Consider the following 19,568-nt stretch of genomic DNA (forward strand, 5'->3'; position numbering starts at 1 on the left):
ATTTGGGGCAAGGGCCATATATAATTAACCTTTGCTACAGAAATTAAGGTAGCATGCAATTAATTACATTCACTAGTCTAGTAGAGTCTCATGCAATATGAACAAGATTACTACTCGTCCATACCACCGCACAAAGCACTGTTTAACATAAATGCTGTAATTGTGACTGAGGGGGAAGTAATGGAAGTTGGGCAAAAAAATCAAATACTAAACCAATACAAATATATCCCCAAATATCAGCTACTCTGTGACTTCTCAACACTTGCTCAGGTTTTAGCTTTAATATTATAAGGACTGATACCAAAGCTTACACATTTAACATTCTGTCAGCATGGATCTTCAAATATTGTGTGGTTGATAGTTCTCTAATTGTTGGGTTCACTCCAAAGTAAAAAAAAAAAAAAATCTGTGAGAATATGTGTAATAACTTCTTGAGCTATTCCAAACATTTCTATGAAAAACTAAACGTGTCCCTTCTTCCCATGGGTGGTCTCTCAGCAGATGAAAGCATCCACTGCATGTTTTCTGAGTGGATGATCTGCAAACAATAGCCCAGCATACCTGTGACATTTGTGCTGTGAACTAGCCACAGTGCTGAGTGATGGCCATGGCCATCCACGTGAGAAAGTCTGAAGCAGTGAACTGCAAAGGGAGCACCCAGGCTTCGTGGGCAATGTCTTCTTCAGCAGTGAAAAGGCTGGCATTCACTTATTCTTGTTACTCTCTGCTAGAAATTTCAAATTAAGCTGAGAGGAAAATTATTTTCAACTATTTTAAATTCTATGCATGCAAATCCTGCCTAAATGAGTTGAACAAACATAATGTTTTGAAATATAAAATATCTGATATCAATTATAAAAATTACCACTATAATTGTCTATGTATGCTAATAAATTGATGAAGTCAAAATGGTCTAAATTCATTATTTATTCTTCAGTAAAAAGGGTAACTCTTTGAATCTATCAACAAAACATTTCTACTGGCACTTGAAAGGGATTTTGTCTTTACAAACTTATTTCTCTTTCTATCTGACACTTTGATCTCATGAAGATGGCAAACCTAAGACACTGAAACTGCTGTTGAACTGGCAAAGAAAAAGATATTCTCAAAGATGAGAGATATTTGTGTGAGTGAATTTTAATAAAAACAAAACACGCATTAGTAGTGCCATATATTTAATGTTGAAGAATTTGAAGTATAAAAATTAAACAACACATGATTTCAACATTTAAAAAACATTAACACTTCTTATGTAAACAATGTAATGAATATCAAAACATAAATGAATTATAACTATAAAAACCTTAAATATATTAACAGCAAAGCTATAATTTATTTCTGTAACAAATATTAACTAAAATATTTGCTTACTTTCAAGGACCACAATGGTAGACTGATTTTTCATTACTTCTGCCAAAACTCTGCATCTTAATCTTTTTTGTCTCATCATTTCTTTCTACATAATAGCCAGGTGCTTCTGGTTACATGACTGTTCCAAACTCCACTATAGATAGCGGTCCTTGGTAATCTAATCTAGTACAACCACTGCCTTTAAGTACTTCAATATTTGTAAAATGCTGTTTTACAAAGTTGTTATACAAAAATCATCAACGACTGGAATCCTTTCAAGCTCGGGAACTGGAACCCCCAAAGCTTAAAAACCACAGTAGTAGTCTGCTATCACTGAGTAACTTTTCATTGCATTTCTGCAAATCCTGCCACTCTTGTCATTCTGAATTATAGCTGTTTAATATGTTAAAATATTTGTTTTTAAAGTCAAATGTGCAAACCCAATTCTTAAATACAACAGTATTTTAATTTTCATGCCTTATACAAAGAGAAGTTTGTACTACTATATCCAGACTTTTTTTCAGAAGAATGAGGCCTGACTGGAGATATATAGTCGTTGTCCAACATGGCTGCCATTAGCAAGTGATATTGTTGGTGACAAGGGATAGCTTGGATAAGAAGAAGGCCTTGACGTGTAAGGAAGCACGCTGGGAGTCCCAGAAGAGAGGGTAGCGCTAACAGGGGAAAGACTATTTATTGAGCTGCGACGGAAATTGTAGTCTGTAAATAAATATATGAACAGTTATGCTGCACATCTTTGTGGACACAAATTTAATTCAAAAGACAAAACATTCAAATGACAATCACGTTTTAACATAATGTTCTAACATTTAAATACCTGATGCTACTGTAATGGTGGTGGATTACTATCTCTGCAGTGCAAACAACAGCAGTTACATCAAGTCAGGGTTCTTTCCTTAACCGACAACACTGTTTGAAAGGTCTTACTACAGTACACTTTGGGTATCTTTTTCTTCTTAACACAGAAAAAGAGAACCTCTGATTTCTCTTTAATCAACAAAAAGTTTCTCTTAAATTGGATCTGACACCAAGGGTAGATCATGAAAAAGATAAAAGAACAGTGAATTCAGTTTCTTTTCTTTTTTCTTTTTTTTTTTTTTTTTAAAAAAAAAATATTAGGTATCAAACCAGCATAAGCATTTGCCCTTGGACTTCTGGTATAAACTAACTGTCCAAAATTTCATTATTTAAATGCTGGCACAAACATTCATACAAGCGAACATCAATTTAACATTAGAGTCTCACTGGTACCACAAAACAGTAAAATGAATCGTCCCTACCAAAAGAACGGCAAAAACCATTATCAACTTAATAGCAGAGAAAATTATCCAAAATTAACCAAATTATTAAAACAATTATATTTGAAATATTAATTTCAAACAAATGTTCATCTAATGTACCAATAATTTCCTGCTTCCTTAATTGGAGTAATTCTGTAGGTGTGTGTTTTATTGACCAAATTTGTAGATCCTGTACTTTCCAAAAACTCAACTATGCTCTTTACTATAGCATAAGTCAAACTGGTTGACTGTGTCTATAAATGATCATTTTTTAAAGTTGTGCTATTGTTGGAATGGAAAAAATTGAATAAGATCATTTACTATACAGGTCAAGCTTTCAGTCTCCAATATCATTCACTATGAGGTCTACAACACATGAGGATTAACTTAATGTTGTCATGAAACTTAATGTTTAACGAACAGGAATGAGACCAACTGCAGGAGAATAAGCTCAAGCAACATCAGAAAGGACCTATTTAAGAAAAAAATAAAAAAATGAAAATCAGTTGTAAATAGGTTTAATTGCTAGCATTGTAAAACTCTAAATTTAAATGAATGATACCACAAGGTCAATAAAGCAGCTTGTTTTAAGAAAATATAAACATGTTTTGAAATGTCCAAAGCAATGGTCAAAATATTTCGGGTATTTTGAAATGACAAATTACTTTGAAATCATTTGCCTTTCTAATAACATCAGCTTCATTTCTTCTTTTAAAGATTATGCTTTACCCAAGGGTTAAATACTAAAGTATTAACTGAAACATTAGATCTACTATGTATTAATGAAGACTTTAAAATCCTTCTGAAGATTATTATGCAAATCCAGTCCCTCAGCAGCCACATACTTCTAATGAACTTGGCTCTTTAAAGTTCACCAGTGTAGTAATCAACAGCATGATTTACAAGTGACTTCAGTAGACAGGAAATATACTTTTCAAATAGATATCATGCTTTCTTTGAGTTTACATCCATTCAAGAGATAACGGAGCCTACTTATAAAATGTGAGCTCAGAAGATATTTTCAGAGAAGATTTAAAAGCAAGCTCAATAGCTGGCTATTAACATAACAGCGTTTCTGGCAGTCTTCTGCCATACAGCTTTATACAAACACACATTACCTGCTATATTCTCATTTTTAAAACTACATTAAATCCCAAATTAAAAGTTTACTCAAAATACTATTTGTATAAGATGGAATGAGACAACTATTATGGGAATTGGGCAAGAGAAAGCCTTCATTCACTTATTTTACAAGCACTTCATAAATGGACCCCTATTCTTAAAACCACTATGAACATAAGCATTTTAAGAAAAACATCTGGGTGATTAGAAAACAGAACACATGTCAAATAAGGTAATAAGTCAAATGTAAAGAGAAACTGTATTGGTGAATAAACCTAGGAGTAGGTACCCATCCCTTATATATAATTTACATATAGCAAACAGAACGCACAAGAAGACAAATGAGCCAACGAGTTAAATTTCCAAGCATGTTCAGATTCAACCCCACCCCATACCAGTTTTTCCTCTTCAAGTCCATCCTAACTCTTCAGTGCCCTATTCCAGACCCAACCTGATCTGCACCCCCTTTATAAGGAGTGCTGGAGAGCCAACCTCAGAGTCTAAATGGTATACGCAGCATGCCATTCCTGTCTGGATACTTAAAACAGAGGTTCAACTTCCAAACAGCAAAAGGCATATGCCTTCATTTAATTTTGATAAGTATATAAGCTATGTCATCCACAATGAACAGATTTAAAACAAACAAACAAACAAACAACCCACCAAATCACCTGCCTCTTCAGTCAGTGGTCCTATAGGCAAGCTCGCAGCCTGATTTCTAGCATCTTGGATTAATTCATCTGGTTTTGGATTACATTGTTTTAAAAATAATTCCTATTTCTAGCTTCTTTTGTTCAATATAACCTCTAAGAGTTGTGCTACCTATTTGAGTCATTTCTTACATTTCATTGTTGAGTATTACTTGGTGGTTAAAAATATACCATGATTTGTATGCAGTTGCCTGATGATGAATATGTAAACTTTCCTAATACTGATCTCTTACAAATAAAATATGCTCTATGCTCATTCTTATATAAACCTTTTGTGACAGTTTCTCTCTGCAATGGTAAACAGCTGCAGGGGTACGGAGTAGAGATTTATGCCCTTCAGTTCTTCACTTTGTTCACTTTATATTCAAATAGTAAAATTTGAAAATGCCTGTTGATCATATCTTCTACAACAGTTGGTATGCCAGCACATATACACATACACACAGGGGGTGAATGGTGTTGTACACGTCTTACTCTGGCTGGCTGGCCTGAAATTCACTTTGTCGAAGAGACTAGTCTCAAATTTGCACGGATCCTTCTACTTCTCCCTCCCAAATGTGATAACAATGATGCACTACCAAACCTGGCCTAGCAGTTTTAATTACAGCTATGCCAGTTCATGTGATATTGTATTTCACTGTGCTTTTTAGATTCCCTTATGATTAATTATGTGCTCACTACATATTTATACATATATTGTTCAGATATGCTAAGTCTCTTGGCATAATAATATTATGTATAATATTAGTTTTATCTTTTGACTATTGATTCTATTAAACTTTTTAATAATCTAATTCCAAGTTGAAAACTGAGAACAAGTAGAAACTTTACAAGTCTTTAAATCAAATGATTTCAATTCATATGAATGACAAAACACAACAGTTGATTTAGGTAAGAAAGATCCATAGGTTCACAAGTAAATAGATTTAAAAAAGAAGAAAAAACCAAGTTAAAACTTAGATCTCCTAATTCCTAGAAAAGTACTGCTGACATTTGGCCGAGCTTTTAGAGCAGTCTTGGCAGGAAATTTGAAAGAAAGCATCTCAAAAAGCCCCCAAAGGTCTCCATTTTTAATGGGCAGGAGAACAAAAGTCAAGACAATGGTGCTATTCACCTAAGTGGGCTGCATGTGACTTGATCTTAATCTATTTCCACAACTTCTATTCTCAATGCATCTTATTTCCTTATGTTCTAAAATTTTTGTAATTTCATTTGCATTGGTAGATCAACCATGAAATGTTTTAATATAATAGAAATTTCTTCCCTCCTCTATGTTTTTCTCTCCTCTCTCTCCCTCCCCAGTGTCTCCTGTATCCCAGGTTGTTCTTTCACTTGCCATTTACACGAGGATGGGCTTGATTCTGAGTCCTTTCCCTCCTCTTCCCCATTACTGGTAAATTATAAGAGAACATGACCAATAAAGGCCTCTAAAGACCAAAACTTAGCACAAAAAAAAAAAGGGATGAAGGAGGGCCACATATAAAGAAATCATGCTCTGGCACTAAAATATTCCAGCTGCTTTCCTTCCAAAGAAACAAGAAGACCAAGTAAACCATTCGGTAAGTTGTCTATTTGCTCTGCATAATAAAAGATCCTAACAGCAGACTCCTCCTAATGCTAGCTCCTAACCATCAGGACAGCAGCCTCGGAGAGCAAAAAAAAAAAAAAAAAAAAAAAGAAAAAAATAAAAAAAAAAAAATAAAATAAAATAAAAAAATGCTTTTTTACAGGCATCGATCGTACAGAAAATGTCACAGAAACTCAGGGGTGACCGTGTCTCGAAAAACCAAAAAAAAAAAAAAAAAAAAAAAAAAAACCTGACTCGCGCTGCACCAGTCTATGCCTCAGGTCAGGCAAGAACCATAGCTCATTATATAAAGTATCAGGGTCAAAGTGCAGGAACAGACTTAGATTAAATAAAGGCTGCAAATCTTCTCAAGGTTCATTTTTTGCCAGTAAACCAATCCTCACAACCAGTCTTCCTAAGTCAAGCTTTAAGATCTAAGACATTAAAAGAAGGTAGTTCTAAAATTGCACTGTGTTTAAAATTTAGGTAAGATTTAAGATCTCTTAAGTTTAGAAGCTACAGTTTTGCTAAAAATCTGTGAGGATAAATTTATAGTCAAAGATGTGTCAAGAACAATAAACAGATTTCTCATAGACATTAATAATAATACTTGTTTAGTGCTTAGTATATGCCAAAAATAACCATACAAGATCAGTTACAAATGAAACCCTTCTAAAAGTACTGCAAGCGCTCGCATTACTCCCTTTGATAATAGTGAATTAAGGCATACAATGGTGAAATAACCTACCCAGGAACACAGAATTATGTATACAGGGGATGATTCCTTTACATGTTAAAAAAAAAAGTTTTAGCAAATCACACACTAACATAAAGCCCCCTAAAATTTTTCTTGTAGCCTGGTGAGAAAACTAAACAGTGAATTGTTATAGAAATAATTTAGAGTTAAAATATTGTTTTAATAATGTATAAAAATAGTCTCATTCTCAGCTTATGTTGAGAAACCCCAGATAATCAAAACATAGTATTCACTCCATATCTGATTTGAACTAATTAAAAACCTAGTGGTTCATTTTAGATATCAGAACATTGTCTTCCTCAAAAGTTTGAAAACATCTGAATTACAGAAAGCCATTTAACTTTATTATTTTTTCCTTAATGAGTCTATTCCTAGGAAAGCTATTAGTGCAGCTAGTGGAGTACAGGGTTTAAGTAGATAATTCTATGCATTTTCCCATGTAGTCATGAGATGATTAGCTTAAAACTGATTTCCTGAGAACTAAATATACCACAATATTCCTAAGAGATGTTTTCTTACCTGCTTATTTCCTCCAAATTCTTCTACACAGGTCCAGGCTGAAGAGACTGTGTTCCCTGTCTGTAAGCAGTGAAGACAAAAGAATTGAGTCTTTAGAATGATGTTATCCCTATCTTGGAAGTGCATGGAATCCTTGATAACTTTAAAACTTTTTGATTGGTAAATAAGAAAAAAATGGAGAAAAGGGGACAACTGGCAAACAGGTGTCACATCTGGACTCTGAAAAGATGAACAATGAGAACAGTATTCTGATATCTAAATGAAAATCATGAGTTAGCACATCATCAGGAAAAAAAATTTCTAAATCAATTAAGTTCTTACTCATCAGTGTGTTCAGAAATACTCCCCTACAAAGATAAACGATTTAAAAAAAAAATTAAAGCTGCATGACTTCAGGAAAGATGAGAAACTTAAGCAAACTCAGAAATTATGTTTTGTAGGTAGAGTTACTTATACTCGAAGTATCACGTCCTTCCTGTTTTCAGAAGAGATAGATGACCGAAATAATATTAAACTTCAAAAGCCTGCTTGGCATGTCAATTTCCAGAGGAAGCTACTAAAAGCACACTGGACCCCAGTGTCACATCCACTCATTTTGGCTGTCGTTTCATACGCCTGGAACCTTCCCATCAAGAGTATACATCCAACTCCATGCTAAGAGACTACATACAAGCACGCACAAGTAAAACATGTCTGATGGTCTCCAAAAACACCACAGCGCTCTAAATAACACTTTAAGTACAGTATAAAAATGTCATACTAACTGTTTACCACAGGATGAACTAGGTTAGGTAACATTAATCAATTTTGTTTGAAAACACAAAACATCTATCTAAAATCATTGGCAACAGCTAAGAGGGTGAACTTAAGACACTTGAAAATCCAAAGAAATACCCTTTTCTTTGAGAAAAGTCCTTGTCCCTCTAACGATTGGTCAATTCTCCAAAGGGAGATGACAAACAGAAAGGAATTCTAACACAAAAGTGACCAAGCTCAGAGGTAAGGAAATGGAGAAGAGCTACCCTGGTAAAACTGCCCTCGAGACTATACTGAACTGAAGGAGACAGCAAACTGAACATAATTGATCTGACGAAGTGTCTCAATTCTGGTTAGGAGTAAGGACATTTTGTGATGTGATAAAGCTTGTCCATAATAAGGAAATTACTCCTCTCTGAATAAAGGCAATATCAGGTAGACTTTAAATTCTCTATAATTTTTCATTTGCAGTATCTGGCATTCAATAAAAACTAATAATATTAGAAAATAAACTAGATCACCTAAAGCCAACAGAAATAGCAGTCAACAAAAACGGATCTCTAGATAGACAATACATTTTTCTAATCTGGATAATAAAATAAGTATGTCTTAACAGTGGCACCAAAACCCACATGTAAATAAACGGAAAAATACAGGACCCAGAAATAAGCTCATTCTTAACAGAGGTGCTTGCTAGTGTGTGTCCAAGGAAAGATGGTGATGAAAAACTGGAGAACTATGTTATAGTATAAAACTAATCCACTTCCATGCTGCACAAAAAAATGAATGGATCAAATATATAATGCAGCTGAAATGTCTAAACTATAGGAGAAACATGTCAAGATATAGCGATAGGAAGTGACTTTCTAAATAGCTTGGGATGGAATAGCTAAAACTGTCAAATGAGGACTGAAGTTGAGATCTTCAGCACACACATCAAAGCCTGGAAGAATGTAATCCCAGAGCTCTGAAACTGAAGACAGGATTCTCAGTGCAAGCTGGCAGAGCAAGGACACAAACTGGAGAGCAAGAGGCCCTGCCTTAGTAAATAGAGACAACTGAAGAAAACACCACGTATCAACCTCTGGCCTCCACATGCACATCCAAGCATGCACACCCACGAGCACACACACACACACACACACATCCAGTGAAAATATACATACATACACACATGCAGAGCACATGTGTAAATACACCAATAAAAATAAAAGGCAATTAAAAAGTAGCTATGCCTGATATGTTCAAGAATTTGAAGGTTAACATTTGTAGGAGCTAGAAATCCTAAACTCAGGGAGGCATAGTGACACAGGTCTGTAATCCCAGCTTGGAGGAGGCAGACTAAGCTATGCAGCAAAGCATGATCAAAACAAGTAAATAAAGTCAAATATCATTTCAGAGCTGAGAAATCCAAATCAATGTCTCTTATGTGCATGCTAACCAAGAAATACAGACTAAACTTACAACAGGGTGGAAAATACTGAAGTATCAGATGTTAAGTAAAATCAGGCAAGCAAAGGAGAAATGGAGAATGGTAGTGTTTGAAGAGAGTACTAGACATTTGTAAGACAAGTAATAAAACCTGTTAGTGTAACAAAAATAATCTTTCAAATATAAAACATGAAGCTAAGAAGATTTCATCAGTATATCCATACAAAATCAGAATGTTTTCAGATAGAAGTTTTACTTTCAAGGTTTAAAAACAAAATTGACTACTGTTACATGGTTCATCATATGGTATAGTGTGAGCACATATGCCACTAATTTATGCTAATGTAACAGTGATTTTTCTTACAGTGTGTGTGTGCGCACATATGCCACAGGTTTATGTTGATGTGACACAGCAGAATCATGGGGAAAGGGGCATTTTTCCATAATTATAAACAATTGGAATGATGAGCTCGTTTGGTGGGTAAAGGGCAGCTATGTAATCCTGTCACCAGAGTTCAGATACCCAAACCCCTTCACCAGCTGGATGCCATAGTGAAAGTTTCTGCAACTCCAGCGCAGATATGGGGAAAGGGTGGCAGAGAGAGACAGTAGCATCACCACCCAGCTCTCACAATAGCTAGCAGAAAGCAGAAACAATCAAAGACCATCAAAGACGGTAAGACAGTACCCTACTCCTGAAAGCTATCATAGGCCCTCCAAAGGCATGCCGTTCTCATCCCCACACTCACATATACATCATACACATGCACATAAAGTAAATATGGAAAGAATGTAATATAAGAGCACTGAGAATAAGTTTAGTTTGGTAAAGTGCTACCCTTGCATGTACAAGGCTATGTTCATCATTCTCTGCTACAGAAGAAGTTCAAGGATGGCCTGGCTAGACAAAGATAGATAAACCCTTAACCAAACTAACCCATCAAAATTCCAACATAATTTTTTATAGACTAAGAAAGAGCAATTCTCACCTTCATATGAAACAAAAAATCCAGGATATCAAAACAATCCAGAACAATAAAAGAACTTCAGAAGGAATCATCATCCCTGTCCTCAAACTGTGCTACAGAGCAATAGTAATAAAATCAGGTATTGGTATAGAAAGACCCATTGATCAACAGAATCCAATCAAAGACCCAGAAATAAACGCGCACACCCATGGACACCTGATTTTTGATAAGCCAAAAATCATACAATGGAAAAAAAGAAAGCATCTTCAGCAAATGGTGCTGGTCAAACTGGATGTCTGCATGTAGAAGAATGCAAGTAGATCCCTATCTATCACCCTAAACAAAATTTAAGTCCAAGTGGACCAAGGACCTCAACATAAAACCAGATATACTAAATCTCATAGAAAACAAAGTGAGAAATACCCTTGAATGCATTGGTACAGGAGACAATTTTTTGAATAGAATGCCAATGGCTCAGGCTTTAAGATCAACAATTGATAAAAGGGACCACTGTCACTAGGACAAAATGTCAGCTTACAGGCTGGGAGAGGATCTTTAGCAACCCTACATGTAACAGAGAGTTAATAACCAGAATTTATAAAGTACTCAACAAACACCAACAACCTAAATAATCCAATTTAAAAATGAGGTTCAGACAATAAAAGAACCTCTGTTGGAATCACCATGCCTGACCTTAAACTGTACTACAGAGCAACTGTGATAAAAACTGCATGGTACTGGTACAGCGACAGACATGTAGATCAATGGAATAGAAGTGAAGACCCAGAAATGAATCCACACACCTGTGGTCACTTGATTTTTGACAAGGGAGCTAAAACCATCCAGTGGAAAAAAGACAGCATTTTCAACAAATGGTGCTGGCACAACTGGCGGNTATCATGTAGAANAATGAGANTTGATCCATTCTNATCTCCTTGTACAAAGNTCAAGTCTAAGTGGATCAAAGACCTCCACATAAAACCAGAGACACTNAATCTCATAGAAAACAAAGTGAGAAATACCCTTGAATGCATTGGTACAGGAGACAATTTTTTGAATAGAATGCCAATGGCTCAGGCTTTAAGATCAACAATTGATAAAAGGGACCACTGTCACTAGGACAAAATGTCAGCTTACAGGCTGGGAGAGGATCTTTAGCAACCCTACATGTAACAGAGAGTTAATAACCAGAATTTATAAAGTACTCAACAAACACCAACAACCTAAATAATCCAATTTAAAAATGAGGTTCAGACAATAAAAGAACCTCTGTTGGAATCACCATGCCTGACCTTAAACTGTACTACAGAGCAACTGTGATAAAAACTGCATGGTACTGGTACAGCGACAGACATGTAGATCAATGGAATAGAAGTGAAGATCCAGAAATGAATCCACACACCTGTGGTCACTTGATTTTTGACAAGGGAGCTAAAACCATCCAGTGGAAAAAAGACAGCATTTTCAACAAATGGTGCTGGCACAACTGGCGGTTATCATGTAGAAGAATGAGAATTGATCCATTCTTATCTCCTTGTACAAAGCTGCTTGTGGACGTTGTACATCGTGGTGCGGAGCCTAGTGCGCACCACGATGTACAACGTCCACAAGCAGGAGCTAGAGAAAGTACCCAAGGAGCTGAAGGGGGCTGCAACCCTGTAGGTGCAACAACAATATGAACTAACCAGTACCCCCCGAGCTCGTGTCTCTAGCTGCATATGTAGCAGAAGATGGCCTAATCGGCCATCACTAGGAAGAGAGGCCCCTTGGTCTTGCAAACTTTATATGACCCAGCACAGGGGAAGGCCAGGGCCAAGAAGTGGGAGTGGGTGGGTAGGGGAACAGGGGCGGGGGGGAGGGTATAGGGAACTTTAGGGATAGCATTTGAAATGTAAATAAAGAAAATATCTAATAAAAAACTTGAAAAAATGAGGTTCAGAGATAAACAGAATTCTCAACAGAGGGATCTCAAAAGGCTGAAAAACATTTAAAGAAATGTTCAAAGTCCCTAGTCATCAGAGAAGTACAAATCAAAATGACTCTGAGACTCCATCTTACACCTGTCAGAATGACTAAGATGAAAAACTCAAATGATAGCACACGCTAACAAAGATGTGTAGGAAGGGAAACACCCCTCCATTGCTGGGGGGAGTGCAAATTTATCCATCTACCTTGGAAGTCAATTTGGCGATTTCTAAAAAAAAAACTGGGAACAGTTCTACCTCAAGACCCAGGTAAACATAACTCCTTGGCATATACCCAAAAGATGCCCTACTATACCACAGGAATACCTGCTTAACTATGTTTCCAGCAGCTTTATTTGTAATAGCCAAAAATTGGAATCAAGCTAGATACCCCTCAACTGAGGAATGGATATTTATGGTACATCAACACAACGGAGAATTATTCAGCTATCAAAAACAAAGATACCATGAATTTTGCAGGCAAATGAATGAAACTTGAGAATATCATCTTGAGTAAGGTAATCCAGAACCAAAAGGACATGCATGGTATATACTCACTTATAAGTGGGTAGTAGCCATAATAGAGAATACCTATGCTATGATCTACAAACACAAAGAAGCTAAACAGGAAGAATGGCCCAAGCAAGAATGTTTGAATGGTTGTATGAGGTAGATGGAGGGAAGGAACTGGGTTTGAGAGCGAATGGGAAGGGTGATCGGGGGGGGGGGGGGGGTGTTTCAGGATCAGGTGTAGAGAGAGACAGGGGAGCTGGTTGGATGGCCATAAGAATGAAGAAATATCTGCAGTTGGCAGGGTTTGGGGACAGTGAGAGGCATCTCAAGAAGTACCAGAGACCTATGATTAAGGGAGGTTCTCAAGAATCAATAAGGGTGACCTTAGCTGAAACCCACAGCAGTGGGAATATAGAACCTGACAGGCCACCTCCTACAGATAGACAGGAACCTCAGTGGACCCTGATACAGACACCAACCACCCTCAAAACTTTCCACCCCAAATGTATCCAGCCTAAAGGAAATGCAGAGATGGGGGATGGAACAGAGACTGGGGGAATGGCCAAGCAATAACCTGCCCAAATAAAGACCCATCCTCTGGACAGGAACCAATTCCTGACACTATTAATCTTACACTTGCAGACAGGAGCCTAGCATTGCTATCCTCTAAGAGGCTTCACCCAGCAGCTGTCTTACAGAGATGCAGAGACCCACAGCCAAACAGTGGATGGAGCTTGGTGACTCTTATGGAAAAACAGGAGGAAGAATTGAGGGTCCCAGAGGGGATAAGCACTCCACAGAAAGACAAACAGGTTCAACTAACCTGGACCCTTGGGAACTCAGACTGAATCACCAAAGAGCACACACAGGCTAGACTAACCCCCAGTTCCCTGCAAATATGAGGCAGATGTGCAGCTCAGTCTTCAGGTGGGTCCCAAACAACTGGAGTAGGGGCTTCCCCTAAAGCTGTTGCTTAATTGTGGAATCTGTTCCCCTAACTTGGTTGACTCTTCTGGCCTTAGTGGAAGAAGAAGCGCCTAGCCCAGCATAGACTCGATGTGCCTGGATGAGGAGATACTGGGGGAATCTATTCTCTTAGAGGAGAAGGAAAGGAGAATGGGAGAGTAACTGTGGGAGAGCAGAACTGGGAGTGGGGAATAGGACTGGGATGTAAAATGAATAAATATAAAGATAGATCCCAACTATAAAAGCTATTTAAACTCTATTGGTTATTTTCCATGCAAGTGTGGAATGGAAATACAATACAGAAACCACTGTCTCTCCATAACACCTCTGATATCTACTCAACTGGAGATTAGTAATTTAGTTTAAACTTTAATTTCAATGAGAACAACAGAGAAAACTGGAATTTAAATTTAAATCACCATGAATTACAACTATTCTTTTAGCATAAAAAAGAATGACAATTCTTATATTATCATTTAAAGAAAAACCAAAAACTATGAGGAGTATCTCAATTTAATGTCAAGTAATAGACTATATAGATTTATAGGTGTGCTAGTCCAATTTAATTCACAATTTATTGGGGTTATTTCTTACTTAAAAGTAGAAATTGCTAATGAATATATTCTGAGAAATATTTTAAAGAGTTTTTCAGTTATCAAGAGACTGGTGAAAAGAAAAGGAATGCCAAAAATTCAAGAGTGAAAGAAATCACAGTCAAAACCAGAAACTGGACCTGTTTTTTGTATAATCAGAATCACTAAATGTGTTACTTTTAATTTTGTGTTATGTAACAGAAAGATAAACTTAGTAGAAATATCACTATATAGGATCTTATCTCTGGTTTTGTTCCTCTAGCCTTCAAGCACATATTTATTCGTATTCTTGTATCCTCCCTCCCTCCCTCCCCCCCTCCACACACACACACAAACACATACACATGGGTGCACACACACATGCACACACAGAGATAATATACAAGAAGCTGTCAATTATTTCTTCAGTTTAAACAAATGTTAATGGTGTTAATGTTCCAATTACATGGTTTTAGCTTACTTTCTATTATAGTAAAGTACATGATCAAAAGCAACTTGGGAAGGAAGGGGTTAATTTCAGTTTACTATCAATCACAGTCCATCAGGAAGGGAAGTCAGGGAAAGAACTCACAAGGCAGGAACAGAGAAGCAAGAACTGAGGCAAAGACAATGGAGGGCCACGGCTTACTGACTTGCTCTTCAAAACTTGTTCAGCCTATTTTCTCACATAGTCCAGGACTACCTGTCCAGAGATGGCACAACCCAGTGGGCTCAGCCCTCCTTCATTAATCATTTATCATGAAATGCCCAGTAGCTAATGTAATGGAGGCATTTTGAGGTCCCCTCTTCCCAAATAACCCCAGCTTGTGTCAATTTGACAAAAAAAAAGAAAAAAGAAAAAAAAGAAAAAACCTAAGCACACATGCACACACATGAGGCATGTACAGCTAGCCACACGCTCACAACATAGACATGCAATTTATTTATTATGAATTACATACTAAATGACTATATTACTCTAGACCACATTTGTTGACCTATATCAAAACACGTTTCCTGAGATGCTTTTAAAACTATTAGAACCATAATCCCTCATTCTCCCACTATACAAATTATATATGGCCATTTTATATATAATATACACATATCCAAACCCTTATGTCTCAATATGTGTTCAAGATTGCCAATAACTTAAACACCCATTTTATGATCATTTTGAAAATTATATGCTGATAGAATTTCTACTTCAGTGGAATATACACCTTACCCAGTACTAGCGACCACTCACAACTATTCATATGTCAGAAGTTTCTTGCAAGGAGTGGTGTATTGCTCAGAAAAGCCTTATCATGCTGTTTGTTAGATGAATATGGAAGACCTTGGAACTTTGGAGTAGAAAAGTGATTGGATGCTTTAAATAGGGCTTAGGGAGCCATCCTAGTAGCAAGATGGGAGACAGTCCTGAGGGAAACTTGAACTGTGTGGGCCCAGTACAAGCAGTTTCAGAGGGGAAGATTATTAGTAAGTGGACTAGAGACCATTCTTGTGATATTTTTGCAAAGTATATATCTATTATTGCCCTTGTACTAAAAACTTGCCTGAGGCATAATAGAAGCATTTTGGACTAATGGCTTTGTGAGAGAGATTTCAAGATAGCCCAATATCAACTGTTGTCACCCAGTTATTAAAGGTCACTCTTATGTATATGTGTAATGACAAGGAGCAAACTGGACAAAGAGAGACACAAAATGTACAGTTTGAAAAGAAAGGGAGCCCCAGAAAATGTAACATAGAAGGCAGGAATTCCAGTGCTCAAGGAGATAAAAATTTTACTGACAATAAACAGAACAAAGGGAGTAGTAGTGTCCTCAGGCCAGACCCTGCCCAGCTAAGCTACCAACTAGTAAAAAGGGATTAAAGACAAGCATAAGAGGTGAAAGAATACATCAACAGAAAGCTGATACAAACGTAATTAAACAAAGAGGCCAAGCTCCAGACCCAGCAAACAGCAGAGCTTGGAAGCTTTGTCCATGTGTTTCTAGACTTAGAGTTAAGAATACAAGAAAGGGAAAGATAAATAAAAAATATATAATTAAAATGAAAATACAAGAAAAGGACTGTAGACATCTTCCTCCATAACTTTGGGAAGCCAATGAGGCCAGGCATGTGTCAAGATGTGTTCCTTGATGGAGGCCTAGAGAAGCCACTGTGTGAAGCTATGAAGGTCAAGCCTAGTTAATGTTAGAGACCCTAATATGTTGGAGATGCCAGGGTTATGGGATAAATGCTGAGGAAAGATGCTAACAAGGGGTAGAATCAGCCCAAGAGAGAAAAGTGTGCTGCAGTCAACAAAGCTGTTAGGGGTCAGAGTCCTCAAGAGTGCTTTGCCCCCAGACATGGAGGTGCAGTGTGTGTTTGTCCCGTTGGGTTGAGGTCTTGCTTTGGTGCCCTTATTTCCCTACTGTGTCCCTTTCCCTCCCTTCCAGAATGGTAATGGGTCTTCTGTGTCACTCTATGTTGCAAGCATGTGATCTGCTTTTTTATTTATGGGTGTTTACAGTTAAAAGATTTCCAGATGTTTCTGAGAGTTTAAACTTTTGACTTTTAAACAGTATTGAGACTATGACAAGACTATGGAGACTTTTGAAGTTGAATGGAATGCATTTTTTTTTGTTTTATGATTACAAATTTATGGAGTTGAGGAAGTGGGACATGGTAATTTGAAAAGGAATGCACCATACAGACTCATACATTTAAATGATTAGCCAGCAGAAAAAGGCACTATTTGAAAGAGAGGTTGTGCAGCCTTGTTGGAAGAAGTGTGTCACTAGAGGTGGCTTTGAGGTTTTTAAAAGCCCATGTCAGACCCAATGTTTTCATTTTCTTTCTCTCTCAGCCAGGAGATCAAAATGTAGTTCTCAGCTACTTCTCCAGGTCACACAGACCACCCACTATGCTCCCAGCCATGATGGTAATGGGCTGAAACTCTGAACCTGTAAGTGACCCCTCAATTAAGTGCTTTCTCTTGTATGAGTTCTTGGTATGGTGTCTCTTCATAGCAACAGAATAGTGTCTAATGCATCTGCAGTAAACTGAAGTGATGTGGCTAACAGCTCATAGGACTGGTAAAGACCCAACTATCTCTGAAAAAGAGGCAAAACATGAGATATTTTATTTTTAAAATTAGTAACTGTTGAATAAAATTTCACAATTCTTCAGTCTATTATCAGCAGTTTAACATTAGACAAATACTGGTTTTTCATTGGAATTATATGATAAAATTACAAAGACTAGGAGTTAATTATTAAGAGTAACTAGACAGTAAGCAAATTACTTAACCTTTAAATAATTTAAAATGAAATCTCGCCAGGCATGGTGACACATGCCTGTAATCCCAGCAGTTCGAAAGCAGTTTGGCAGGTCACAAGTTCAAGGCCAATCAGGGCTACACAGCAAGAACTTATCCCAAAAGAAAATGCCATACTCTCCTTCCACATATCTATTTAGGAAATACAGACTGAAACTGTGAGTCACTTAAAGGTGTAAGTTTGCAGCAATGTCTTTGCCTTCAGGGGTTTAAGAGCTTCCACAATTCTAGAATCTTGCAATTAGCTCCCTCCCTAAATCACTCTTCTATTGGACTTACTTCCACCTCCTGGAACTCTGAAGATAAATTTTATAAAGTCTTTCTTCTATATGCCACTCTTCAGACATCTGAAGACAGCCACTGTAGTCCCTCTGTACAAATACGAATATTATAAACCAAACAGTCGCAGATATTTCAACTATGTACTCTCTGCTTCTTATTGCGGTCACTAGTTGTCCAGGTTTACCTAGACTGTGGTACTCCAAGCAAACATGCCACATATACAATTATGTAGTCTAGATATCATGTAATTCACCTGTTTTGCTTTGGATTATATTAATTTGAGACTGCAGAACAGAATGACTTTGTTCTGAATTTGCTTTAAAAAGAAATACAAGCATTTGCCTGCTGGTTTTCATTCTTTTCCACTTTAAGCATTTAGTAATAAAAAAGCACAAAATAAGAAATTCATATAATAGCCGGGCATGGTGGCGCACGCCTTTAATCCCAGCACTCAGGAGGCAGAGGCAGGCGGATTTCTGAGTTCGAAGACAGCCTGGTCTACCGAGTGAGTTCCAGGACAGTCAGGACTACACTGAGAAACCCTGTCTCGAAAAACCAAAAAAAAAAAAAAAAAAAAAAAAGAAAAGAAAAAGAAATGCATATAATAAAGTCAGACAAGTTATATAATCTAGAAAGTGAAAACTTACATTCATAAATAGAAAAATTAAATGTATAAGTTCCTTTTATAATAAGTTTCAAAATTCTCCTCTAGACAATAATCATATCTAACATAAAAAATCATTGACTTAACTATGATTGTTAATAATTCTTGCTTTTAAAATGGGATTTGCTATATATTTATATAGTCATATGGGACATTTTTAGTTTAGTTTGGTTTTATTTTCCTAATCACTTTCTTAATCAACTTATATATTGATTATAGTCTCATTATACTCATGTCTTGGGCTTAAATATATATAATTATGAGCTGAGTAGAAATTTTTCATCACATTAACAGAATTTCAGAATCTGAAACTTAATTGAAAACAAAATGTATTGTTTAATAAAACATTCAAAAAACAGCTTAAGAAAGTGGGATAATTTCCCTAGTCCAGGATAGAGTACTTGTCATCACTGAGCAGTTTTCCAAGTCTTCAAACATGTATGAGTGCCTGGTCATCTGCCTCAACCAATGATGCCTAATGCAGCAACTCCCTAGTTAAAGCACAAACCACACAAATAAATAGCCCTTTAAACATTGTTTGTGTGTATGTGAGCATGAGTGTACACATATGCCAAAGTAGATCTTTTGGAGCTGTTACAAGTGTTCACCAAACACTAAGTTCATTCCGTGGATGCTGGAATTCCAACTGTTTCTTGTGATTGCATAAACACTCTTTTAAGATCTGAGCCATCACCTGACAGACTAAAAATGCTGGTACATAATTGAGAAAAGTAACAGATATCTACCTATATATTATTTCAGAATGAGAACTAAAAACAAGTATACTAAGTGTATCAC

The 19,568-nt window shown here is 36.7% G+C and overlaps 1 protein-coding gene across 2 annotated transcripts in view; it reads right to left on the minus strand.

Annotated features, from left to right (window-relative positions):
- Positions 1-1,160: 1,160 nt before the first annotated feature.
- Positions 1,161-19,568, minus strand: part of Rbm46 (RNA binding motif protein 46) — a 40,229-nt gene continuing 21,821 nt past the window's right edge. Inside the window, exons 5-6 of one of the 2 annotated variants that reach the window (XM_021196393.1) lie at positions 7,327-7,386; positions 1,161-3,123 (exon numbers count right to left, since the gene is read on the minus strand). In XM_021196393.1, coding sequence (XP_021052052.1) covers positions 7,331-7,386 — 56 coding nt within the window. In that variant the 3' untranslated portion in view covers positions 1,161-3,123; positions 7,327-7,330. The remainder of the gene's footprint in view (positions 3,124-7,326; positions 7,387-19,568) is intronic. The other variant, XM_021196392.1, reaches the window with a different exon arrangement.

Source organism: Mus pahari, chromosome 4, assembly GCF_900095145.1.
Source record: "Mus pahari chromosome 4, PAHARI_EIJ_v1.1, whole genome shotgun sequence".
In the NCBI taxonomy this organism is placed as follows: Eukaryota; Metazoa; Chordata; class Mammalia; order Rodentia; family Muridae; genus Mus; species Mus pahari.